Source organism: Monopterus albus, unplaced genomic scaffold (assembly GCF_001952655.1).
Source record: "Monopterus albus unplaced genomic scaffold, M_albus_1.0 scaffold20.1, whole genome shotgun sequence".
Classification (NCBI taxonomy): domain Eukaryota; kingdom Metazoa; phylum Chordata; class Actinopteri; order Synbranchiformes; family Synbranchidae; genus Monopterus; species Monopterus albus.
In genome coordinates, this window is record NW_018127900.1 from 385,652 (window position 1) to 398,033 (window position 12,382).

The following is a 12,382-nucleotide window of genomic DNA, read 5'->3' on the forward strand; positions in this document are numbered from 1 at the left end:
TCTTTCCCTTTTTTCCTGCTCTCCCTCTGTTCTGTGCCTTTTATATTCATTTTATTTCTTCTTGTTTTGTCTTTGTCCTTGTCTTTGTCCTTCCTCCAAAACTCTCTCTGCCTTTACACGCATGCACAGGTACAACACAACCACACACACACATATGCTGTCGAGTTTATGTATCTCCAGTAGTTTTGAGAGTAAAATCCTTCAATGTGCTTGCATCCCCAAAGACATAGCAACTTTTCATATTCTGTTTGTTCCAATTTACCCTAAAATGATGTGTGTGCAGTCAGCACCGCCTCGGGAGTAGTTAAGTTCTCTGTTTTCAGAGTTTTGTATTCTAGTGCAAGATGGCGGCAGCATAGAAAATGTGCTCTGAAGGAAAAAGAAACAATGTTATGTTGCACATCTTTGAAAACTGCCTCAAGTCTTGCGTGATATCTGTATTTAGGATTTTTTCTCAAAGACACACCTGCCTACACGAATCATTTCTGATGTCATCATCACACATTAGAAAGCAGGGCAGGCAACTAAAGTGTGTGTGTGCACATTCATGCCATGTCCAGGTGCCCTGTGGATGTGTATTGTACTGAACCCCCACTGTAAACCAGAGCAGAAGACATCATGGCTGCGGCAGCTGCGCAGATGGAACAGCGTGGACGTCTGCCCCTGGGAGGACGGTAACCACGGCAATGAGCTGCCCAACCTCACCCACTCACTGCCTCAGGGTGCCCATGGCAACCAAGGTCAGAGACTGACAAGTTTTGTGTGTCTGTCAATAACCTATTTACTTTGTAACAGCATATCTCACAGCTGTAAAGCTGAGAGGTGCTACATGTAGCATTTGTTAGCATCAGAAGTGAAGCCTCAGTCTCTTCCTGCAAGAGTCATTATGCATTAATTTGTTTTTGTATTGCTTTACTCAAGACAATCAACAAGTTGGAAGTAGTTTTTTTGTATCTGTAATCCCTCAGTAATTCTTCAGTTTAGACAAAAACAGTGGCTCTGGAAGATTTCTTCTGGTGTAGGAGCCACTTCAGGCTACCAATCTTCTAGGTGATGATTATGTTTCTTTACAGTAAAAATGCTAATGATCAAAAATCAAGATGATGTTAATAAAGATTAAAATGCTAGGGCCTTTAAAGTGACCAAATGACCATGTATGTGGGCCCTACCTGCTTTTTTCTCCCCACATGCATGAAATCTTCTTCACTTCTCCTCCTGCTTTCTGTGCAGAGATACGCCCACACAGGACTGTGTTCACACGGGCCATTGAGGCCTGTGACCTACACTGGCAGGACCGACACCTCCAGCACATTATTGCCAGTGACCTCTATGCCAACTACTGTTACCATGACAACCAGGAGGGCTCGCTCTTTGACTCACGTGGCTGGCCCTTGTGGCATGGTGAGTTTATGTGTATGTAAATGCTTATGTATGTGAGTGCACGTGCTCAGTAGATCGGGCTAAGAATACACGGTGTCCAGTGTGTGAATACTGTGGTTCAAACGTCGCCTTCTCCTCAGAACATGTCCCCACGGCCTGTGCCAGGGTGGATGCTCTGCGTTCACACGGTTACCCGAGAGAAGCCCTCAGACTGGCCATTGCTGTGGTGAACACATTACGACGGCAACAGCAGAGACAGCTGGAGCACTTCCGCCGGCACAAGAAAGGTGAAATCAGTTTTTATTATTCAGGTTTTTATATTTTCAGATTATAAATTAGCAAGCATTCCACTCTTACAAACTCACAATTATACACACAAACAACATCAACCTACGTTCACCTACTATATGAATAGTCAGGCATGGCAAAATAAGGCTGTGGTGATAAAAGAAAAGGGGAAATAATTGAATCATTTTGCTAACTTTTGTAAAAATAAAATGTGTATGGTCAGCACTCTGTGTTAAACTGTGTCTTTTGTGTCTTGTCTCAGAGTTGCTCCATAAAGGCCATACCTCCATAACTAACATGGAGGGCTGGGTGGGCCACCCCTTAGACCCCATCGGTACCCTGTTCAGCACCCTAACTGAGTCAGGACGAGGAGGAGAGGAGGGCTCCAACACCTGCTTAGACCTCTCAGGTACTACTGATGTAACTGGCATCCTCAATTCAGATTCACACATTATACTTAAACCCACCTCTGCTTCTCAGGCAGCAAATGAAACAATTAATTCTGAGCCAACACAATCCAAAAAAGATCATACTGTGTGATTTGTGTATGCTTTCTGATTGCCACATTAATTTTGTCAGGGTAATGTAACAAAACAAGATTATTTTGTCTGTGTCACTGCATAAAACAATGTAATTTTCAGGCCTTTCATATTTCTCAACTTACATTAGAATCACATTAGAATATTAGAAAGCAAAGTTTAAGAGTAGATTCACCTTCTTTCTCTTTTTCATCATATCATGCCTCCTCTCCTCCCTTACACTCTACCATAGCTCTGTCCCTCATTGCCTCCTCTGCTCACAGAAATAGCCCTCTCCTCTGAGATAGAGAAAGGAATGGAGGCGTTGGTTTTTATTTTGGAGGTTTGTTGGGTTCAGACCTCTACTATGTGTCTGACACAGTGATTTTCCATAGGAGATACAATCATCTAGTGTCCCTAAACCTCAGAGAAAAACACAGCCACTGACTACCATTTTATGCCAACTCACTTCCTTGGTTTCAATTCACTCTCTCTTCATCTGTTTCCTCTTCTCTCCCTTCTTCTTCACAGACTGCTCCAGTGTTGTAAGCCGAGCAGACCTCCAGCGAATGCCTGTGCAGCGATTGCTGGGAGACGGTGAATCCTACATGGCGCTGGCAATAGAGACGGCTCTGATTGGCTTAGGCCAGCAGCGGGTGATGCCCGATGGACTGTACGCTCAAGAAAAAGTCTGTCGCAACGAAGAGCAGCTGCTGGCCAAGTTGCAGGAAGTGGAACTGGACGACTCCCTGGTCAAAATCTTCCGTAAACAGGCCGTTTTTCTGCTAGAGGGTAAGGGAGCTATATTTCACCCTTACTGCGCCTTATATTCTGTTCATCTCCTGCTCTCCACACATATGCATAGACGCACCTCCTTCCTGTCTTTCCTCTTCCCTCCCTGACACCAAGAGCATACAGATTCTTGCTAAAACAGGAAAAAACACATTGGACTCTGTCTCACTATTTATTATCCTTTCATTTTGTGGCACAAATAGAGGCTGAGTTGCCCTGGGCCAGACCAAAATGAGCTCTTTACACAGTAACACCAGGGGTATTGTGTCAGCACACACATGCTTGCACACACAACAGTGTGTACACATACAGGGCTGGAGCTGGAGCAGAATGAGGTTTGGTTATGGGAAAGAGAAAAGGAGGAGGAGAGGGGAGGTGGCACATCCTGGAAGGACTGGCCCAGTCAAACTCCACTCCAGTCCCCACCCAAAACCTAACGATGCCTCGGCTCTGGTGCGACCACCCACCTCTGGCTCCGTTGCTAATAGAGCACCAGGCTCCAAGGCCTCTGCGGGCCCCTGGAGGCTGCAGCCGCGCCACTCTGTGATGTGGTCTGTGGCTTAGGAGCCTGTTGGGGATTAAAATAACCACCAGAGACGAGGGGAAGTGCAGGAAAAATGGGAGGGAGTGATTGCGAGGCCAAGTCTGCACACACGACCATATGGTTTTTGACATCACAGTTTATTTTAATGCCGCGTGGCTTCGCCTCTTCCTGGCTAGAAGGGAAAGGCCCGATATGTCACTTCTCAGTAGACAATTGCAAAACCATGACTGAGGATACAACAAAATAAACATATACTTGTTTGTTGTCTATTTATAATGTATATACTATAAAAGTGACTTGACTGAGATGGACAATTATTTTATCAGTGAATTTCTTCCACCCATTTTTACCTTTACTAAAAACAGCTGCCTTTTGTGTGTCTGTGTCTGTGTGTTTTTTTGTACAGCTGGTCCGTACTCTGGCCTCGGAGAGATCGTCCACAGAGAGAGTGTTCCCATGCACACCTTCGCCCGCAATCTCTTCACCTCTCTCCTACCTCATGACGCTGAACTGGCGTACAAAATTGCACTGAGAGCCATGAGGTAGGTCTCTTTAGGTTTTGTTTTTGTGTTGCTGTAATCATGTCAAAACTTTGGAAATCAAATTTGATTGATGTTTATCTGAAGAATTAAATTAATGGTTTTTTTGGATTAAAAACAAAAATCTTCTCAAATTTGGGCAAATGGAGCATTTTAAAAACCACTAACCGGGATCACAATCACAATTAGTCCTGATTTTGAATCTAGTGCGACGCCTCCAACTAAAGTTATTGACCTAAACATTTCAAGATAACGTGTAGTGATCTTTTTGCATCCTCTCCTCAAGCTTGAAAGTCAGTCACTGTGGCTGATCTCTCCATATTAAGCTCCAGTGTGTATTCATCTGTGGACAATGTGTACATATGTTTATGTGTTAATCAGTCTGCGCTGCTGCTGTTTTGATGTTGTGACTAGTGGGACCCGGATCAGTGAATATTAATTACATTAATGAGAGTGTAATTAGTAGGGCTGTAATGAGAAGGACATACACACGTACACATGCAGGGCCAACAGGGATAGGGCAGCAGGGGGAAGATGTTTGTTGTGTAGGTACAAACCCAGGCCTCTTGGAGTCCATCGCTATAAAACTGGCAAATGATTAGCCAATGAATGAGAAGTGAGTTTTTACTTGGACCATCGTGTGTCACAGTTGGACAATCAGAAAATAAAAGGAACAACAAACACATCGTTAGCCACTTAAGAAGTGTCAGGAACTGAAATAATGTGCTTACAGGACCAAAACAACACGGCTGGCTGGGGCACTCAGCCTCTAAACCCGCATCCCAAACCTGATTTTCCTGAGCCGGCCGCTCCCCTCTCTCTCTTGTTACTTCCCTTCACCTTCCCTGCTTCCTTCCCTCATCTCCTCCATCCTCACTCCTGTGGTGTGAAACCAGTGATTTAGAATAATATGGCCACTTATTGGTGCTCCTGGGAGCCAGGGGTGTCTACTCAGCACATAATGAATGTGTGTAATGTAGCATAGTGTTATATGATAGCATATACCTCCCCGCTCCCACGGGATGGCAGACAGTTAAATATAGAGGAGGAGGTAAAGGAATCGGGGCTATTTAAATGGACCCATTATAACACTATCATTGATGCATTGTGAGAGAGAAAGTCTAGCTCTCTGTGTCATTTACACACACTTTTTCACTTTCCACTTGCTGTTTGTCTTCTCTTTCATTGCTGCTCTCAAACCAGCTTTTTTCCTGAAATGAGAGGAAGCGAGACCGTATCCATATGCAAATGCATATTCAGTCATTTTAAGGAGTGTGTTTATGTGTGTTTATGTGCCTTGGACGAGGTTAATTAAAGTCTGCGAGAGCAGCATATGCTGTGCGATGGCTTGGTGTGAGCAGCCAACACCAAAACAGAGGAGCTGCCTACTGGTTCACTGGCTGCCCAGAATTTGACTGCAGCTACAGAAGAAGAAGCTCACTTCCTTCCCAGGGACTGTCCTTATCTTAACTCTTTGGAAGCCAAAGAGACAAATCCCAGCCGCCTGTTGTCACATGAGATTTCCATATGATATGAGTCCTCCAGTGCTAATGAATGCAGATTTTTACTGTAATCCACAGACTTTTCTCCACTGCCTAATCCATAAGTCTAAATGTGTGTAGCTTAATTCTTTCTAGATTTTTTTTTTTATATATTGAAACATTTTGAATTTACCTCTGCCACCCTTGGTGCACATCAGTCTATTCTGACTCCTTAGAAAGTTTTAAAAACACATTGGGGTTCATTTCTTATATTGTTTAGAAGTGATATATTTGGGATTTTCACCTGACTTTGATGCTGTGCATTAAAACAATGCATCGCCCAGCCCAGGTATCATTCCCAGCATCCTGGCCTGTGAGCAGTGAACTACATTTCAGGGTTACCACTTCGGTCACATGTGGTTTAATCCCTCCTGTCAGGCATCCCAAAGGTTTCCCATTTTGACTCTGTGTATAGTGGAAGTTTTCCAGCGGATGTGTCGCTTAGCTGATAGATGTGTGCTTGATATATTATGAACATGAAAGGTGTTTACAGTCAGAGGGGGAAAGAAGCATGAGGTAGAGAGGTCAGTAGTCATGGTGATGCTGACCAGAAACCCAAAAGGTCTCCTGATTTAGGGAAAACCTGGCTGCGCTGCTTTTTATCAGTGTCTCACTCCTTCTTTATACTTGTTGCATTTGTTACTTACACTTGTGTGCATTTGTAGATGAAACTCATTGATTATTCAGCTTAATTATTCCATCCACAATCCTCTGTCTACTAAACCCATCAGTTGGTTCTGAATATCTTATCCATCTGTGTCTCCTCGCCACATGGTGTCTGTGGCCCCTTCCAGACTCCCCCCGCACCATCTTCACTGAATATTTCTTGTAATGCTGCATCCCTTTCAGATGTGACGGGGTGCTACAGTGCTACAGGACCCGTCTGACACCAGAGCTGCTCCCCCTCTTCACTGTCTCACTCGGGGATTGATTGCCTCTTCCAGCTTACTCTGTTAGTGTTTTATATATCATTGATAATGTACATTTATATCCAGCCATGGCAGTGCTGTAAAGAAATATGAGTTTAATTTGATGCTTTAAGAGCACTTGACACTGAGTTGAGAGTTTGTACAGTGTTATTGCGCAGAGAAGATGATCATGATTATAGTCGGTGTACACCGTTTTACAGTAGTTTACGAGGCGCTCAATAAGAACTCAGCCATGGCAGAGAAAATGCTGTACTTGTGTGTAGACAGAGTGCTTCAGACCAGTCCATTACCATTTTTTTTGTATCATTTATTATTATTTTTGTTTTTCATGGAACAATAGCCCAGTATGGATTTTCCTCCCAACATTTTGAGGAGGTTCTTTTTCAGCAGGCCAGGCTTCTCAAGCCCCCATCCAATGGAGGCCTCTGGCTCTCTGGTGAAAACCAAACAAAGACAGGAATGTTGATGAGGCTTCCATCTTTACCCAAGGCTCTCTTTTTTTTGCTTTGCTACACCCCAGGAATCCGCCAGAAGGCCCCAGTATGGTGGAAGCTTTTAGCAGCTCTTTAGATGTGTGCAGAGTGAACCAGGCTGCTGCTAAGGCTTCCAAACATCTCCATTTTACACCAAGTGTCAACGATCACACTCGCATGTATCACGACTGGGTTTTTGTCACTTCTATCCCTGTGAGATAAGCCCCACTTGTGCCCTCTTGGGCAAAACAGAGTGAAGAAGAGGCTGCTTTTGTACATGCCTTTACTCAGGTGGCAACAGTATCACATGCACTTTGCTCTGAAATTGAAACTGGCATTTAGCATCACATTGCTTTTACCAGGCAGCTTTGATGTGTTTTCAAAAGGGCATGTGTGTGTGTGTATGTCTGAGTGTGTGTGTGCATACATGCCTATGTGTGTGTGTGTGTGTGTGTGTGTGTGTGTGTTCTGGCTCTTTTCATTCACGTGTGTCGGTATTTGTTTGATGTGTGTCCAGCCTTATGGGGCTGGAAGGTGAATTCCTTAATTTCCCCATGGACTCAATTAGCTTTGTGATTGGCTGAGAGAAGGCCAGGTTGTGCTGTCTTCTAAAGGAAAGAAGACCTTTGAAACTGAGGTGGGAGCGGCAGGAAGAGAGAAGCGAAGCAGAATAGGAGATGAGTCGGCCACAGTGGTAACGGCGGTGATGCTCGTGGTGCTGGTGAAGTCTTGGCCCTGTCAGTATTATTATAATGAGACAGAGAAACTAGTGAAGCTCCTTCACCCACTAGCAGGTGTTGCATGGCTCTGACTTCATTATGACCAATTAGAGTGAAGAAAATACTAATTATACCTTGGTTTCTAGCTGATTAAATACTAGGTTGGAGGTAAATTGCAGGGATAGACTAACAGTAATCCCCCCTGTGATCACTGAAGTCATTTTCATTTTGAAGTCACTTTCAGGCCATCATAATGAAGACTTTTTTCTGTCTGTCTGCTTATTACTGTATGAAGAAAGAAGTGATTTCACTTTGGTGTTGATGATTTGTGGGCCTTTGGTGTCTCTCCAATTATAATTCTTTCCATTCCGCTGTCTTTCTTATCTCAGCGTGATGCTTTATCATACTCTGGTTAATGTTCATTTAAAATAGATAATTATTTGAAGTATTCTAACAACATTATCAAATGTTATATGTATTAATTGAAGTAAATTGTTATGCTGCTCTGTAGAATAGCATTGCATGGATGTCATTTTCTGCGTCTGTTTCTCCATCAGGTTGCCAGTGTTGGAGTCGACAGCCTCGTCCGGCGACCTGTCACGACCCCACCACATTGTCTCTGTAGTGCCCAACCGCTACCCGCGCTGGTTCACGTTGAGTCACATAGAGTCTCAGCAGTGTGAGCTTGCCTCCACCATGCTCACTGCTGCCAAAGGTGCAGATATATACACACAGGAAATGACATAAACACATTGTGTATACAGAAAAAGGTCTATGCTGCTAACAAATAGACGGTAGTGAAAACTCCCAGACAGTATTAGAAACACACACATACCGTGCATACAAGGCACAGCAGTAATCTCCATCCTATTCTAAAAAACATCCCTTCTAGGTGACAGTCGTAGGCTGGAGACAGTCCTGGAGTCCATTCAGAAAAACATTCACTCCTCCTCTCACATCTTCAAACTGGCACAGGATGCATTTAAGATCGCCACTCTGATGGACAGCCTGCCTGACATCACACTTCTCAAAGTGTCTCTGGAGCTGGGACTGCAGGTACGCAGACTCTCCCACACTGTTTGCCAAAATAAGTACCATGGATGTTTACTGGTACTTTTTATAAGGTTGTTAGGTCCAGTTGTAGGTTTTTATGCATGTACATCTGGCCTTACTCCTTTCAAAGCCCAGCAGAATCAATTTTACAGTGCATTCACACATACGGATGCAAACTAGCCGGTTGTATCTGGCCTTCTGTGAATCTGCAGCTCTGTGGGTGTGTTGTGTTGAACACACAACCGTTAGACTGAAGACAAACAAAACCAAAACAAGTTTACACAGTATTAAAAATGCCACATACCGTACATTGAGGATGTGTGACAGTGATGCTTGAATCATTTCCTTGTAAGGTGACTGTTTCTTTTTGAAACAGCTGTAATACTCCTTTAAGTTACTGAAATGTATCCTATTGATTCGTTTGATTCTGTAATAAGATATTTGATCATTTTCTACAGGAAAAGCTTATAGGATGAAATCTAGTGTACGTGACATAATGGTTCACTTATCTTGAAATCTGCTGGGTCCATGTAAGGACTTTATTCCAGTGTTCATGAGACTTACTTTTAAAACACTTGTTGGACTTATTGTTTTAATGAAATGGTGACTGCTCTATAGGAAACCCTCATTTATGTAAAATGAATTCCTATTTGGTTATTTGACCACGCAAAACAATCACCTAGTCCTTTACAGAGCCAACTCTGTGTGTCCTTTAGCTTTCTGAACATCTAAACATGTCTGGACATCAGAAAACTGATTCAAGATCACTTAAAGCAGCAATATGTAGCAATTCTACACTAAATTAACTGCTTCAGAATCATTTTGATAGTACACCGACATGTAATAATGGCATGCCCAGAACATCAGTTACTGCGCTATGTAACTCTGAATTCACGTCCCAGAGACCTCTCATGAGAACTGCACGTCACACACATCTACCGTGGGTCCGACCCCTCTGCTAGCTCAGAGTGGATTAAAAAGGAGAGTGACAACGTCTCCACTGACTCCATAAGAACATGACATTTTAGTTGAAACTGTTACAGACGTGTTGTTATAACTGAAGCCACTGCATTTGGGGCAGACTGGTTATCAGACTGGTTTAAACCTGGCACTTCACTGTACCTTTGATGACAAATCAAGCACAGAAAAATTGGTCTATGTTTGATGATTGTATACTGTTGAAGTAATAATTGAATTAGGTAACGAAATATTTAAAACAGTCTTCAGTGGAGGTATTTCAGTTTCCGTGTGCAGTTTGTTAGAATGTATAAAGTTTAATGTTGCAAGTGTTTCCTCTACAACTTACCTACAGTATCGTTCCCTCTGCTCCACCATTTTCCATCTTCCTCAGGTGATGAGAATAACTCTGTCCACGTTAAACTGGAGGAGAAGAGAGATGGTGCGCTGGTTAGTCACATGTGCCACTGAAGTAGGTAAGTCACCCTGGCTACTTAATTGGTCTTGTTTAGTTGTTTTTTTTTTTTAGATGTACTAGATGTATAACTTTTACTGTTTTATTCTCCACATTTCTATTCATTGCTTCCTGTTTGTGTCTTATAGGTGTGTACGCACTGGATAGCATCATGCAGAGTTGGTTCACACTCTTCACTCCCACAGAAGCCACCAGTATCGTGGCCACCACTGTCATGTCCAACAGCACTATCGTCCGCCTCCACCTCGACTGCCACCAGCAGGAGAATCTGGCTTCATCCGCTCGCACCCTCGCCCTGCAGTGTGCCATGAAGGACCCCCAGAACTGCGCCCTCTCTGCGCTTACACTCTGTGAAAAGGACCACATTGCCTTCGAGACAGCCTACCAGATTGTACTGGATGCGGCAGCGACAGGGATGAGCTACACACAGCTGTTCACTATAGCACGCTACATGGAACACCGTGGTTACCCAATGAGGGCGTACAAGCTGGCGACGTTAGCCATGGCTCATCTGAACCTCAGTTACAACCAGGACACACACCCAGCCATCAATGATGTGCTGTGGGCCTGCGCCCTCAGCCACTCACTGGGAAAGAATGAGCTGGCTGCCGTTATCCCCCTGGTCGTTAAGAGCGTGAAGTGCGCCACCGTGCTCTCGGACATTTTGCGGCGGTGCACACTGACGACGCCGGGCATGGTGTCAGCGCTGCACAGCCGCAGGAACTCGGGGAAGCTGATGTCCCTGGACAAGGCGCCGCTCAGGCAGCTGCTAGACGCAACCATCGGGGCCTACATCAACACCACACATTCACGGCTCACACACATTAGCCCTCGCCACTACAGCGAGTTCATCGAGTTCCTGGGGAAAGCCCGGGAAACGTTTATGATGGCTCATGACGGACATATTCAATTCACCCAGTTCATAGACAACCTGAAACAAATCTACAAGGGCAAAAAGAAACTAATGATGCTGGTGAGGGAGCGGTTTGGCTAAGGGTGAGGCTAGGGGTCAGCAAAAGCTCCCCCCCACCCGCTCTAGTACTTTTCTATTAACTTGAGTCTGCCTTTTGAACTTCTTTTGGACTTAAAAATAGACAAGTAAAAATGAGGGATGTGACTTGTAGAATGAAGCAAAAAGAGAAAGGAAAAGATGACAAAAAAATCAACAGAGCCACATGCGGTATTATTGTTCTTGCTGTTGTTATTGTTATAAACATTACTATTATTATTATTAATAATATTATTACTACTATGTGTACAGAAGTGTTTTTATTTTTCAGAAGAGAGGAAATTTGTCACATTGTGAATGTTGTATTTCTCTACATGTGTGCAAGAGGAAAATGAAAAGTGAAATGGCTTTTTAAAATTTTTGTTCCTTCTATTTTTATGATTTAGAGCATCTTGTTTCCCTTTTTCAATGTATATTGATTTCTATGTTGTCAAGTGGCTGAAGCCCTTCTACAATAGCGCTCATGTAAAAAAAAAAAAAAAAAAAAAAAAAAAAATTGGCACCCTCAAAGAGAAACTAAGGCTTTAAACCACACAGAGCACCTCCCTTTGTCCAGGCCCTCACCGGTGGGCGCTGGGCAGCACTGCACAGCTTAGCTCGGCTCCGCTCGGCACAGCTTGGATTAGCACTGACAGAAAGCCGCCATCAGCATCTCTCCAGACGCAGCAGCAGCAGCAGCAGCAGCAGCAGCACTTGAGCAGCCATTAGTTTTCTCTGGGTCCCAGGCATTAGCTTCATTACACACAACAATGCTCTTAGCTAACTCGTGTTGTTGTTATTGTTGTAATCTCACCCACCTCCATAATGAGTACCTGTTTTAGACAGAGGACAGTATGCAGGCGCTACAGTTACGGCACATTAGACAAAGATAATGAGTATTATTGTTACATTAAAGTAATGTAGTACAGCTGTGATTTTTAACAACCCAAATTCGACTAAATAACTGGCTTAGTTGAGTTTTCTAGTTGAAGCAGATACCCAGAGGGAGACGACTACCTCATGATATGGTATTGAACCTGCTCCCAGTTCTCTTTTGTTTGTTTTTTTTGTTTGTTTGTTTGCTTGTTTGTTTTGCCATCATGATACTTATCATCTGTGATAGCTGACAGTGTTAATTAAACAGGAGATTTACTAGTGAGACCAAGGTTTTGAGTCAGATTCCTGC

The 12,382-nt window shown here is 43.6% G+C and overlaps 1 protein-coding gene across 1 annotated transcript in view; it reads left to right on the plus strand.

Moving 5' to 3' along the window:
- The window catches only part of LOC109956622 (zinc finger SWIM domain-containing protein 6), a 41,733-nt gene extending 29,357 nt beyond the window's left edge, over window positions 1-12,376 (plus strand). Inside the window, 10 exon segments of the mRNA XM_020593900.1 lie at window positions 561-740; window positions 1,231-1,401; window positions 1,521-1,667; window positions 1,931-2,077; window positions 2,718-2,978; window positions 3,929-4,064; window positions 8,281-8,438; window positions 8,616-8,779; window positions 10,128-10,209; window positions 10,337-12,376. Of these exon segments, the coding sequence (XP_020449556.1) occupies window positions 561-740; window positions 1,231-1,401; window positions 1,521-1,667; window positions 1,931-2,077; window positions 2,718-2,978; window positions 3,929-4,064; window positions 8,281-8,438; window positions 8,616-8,779; window positions 10,128-10,209; window positions 10,337-11,202 (2,312 nt within the window). The 3' untranslated portion in view covers window positions 11,203-12,376.
- Window positions 12,377-12,382: the final 6 nt, after the last annotated feature.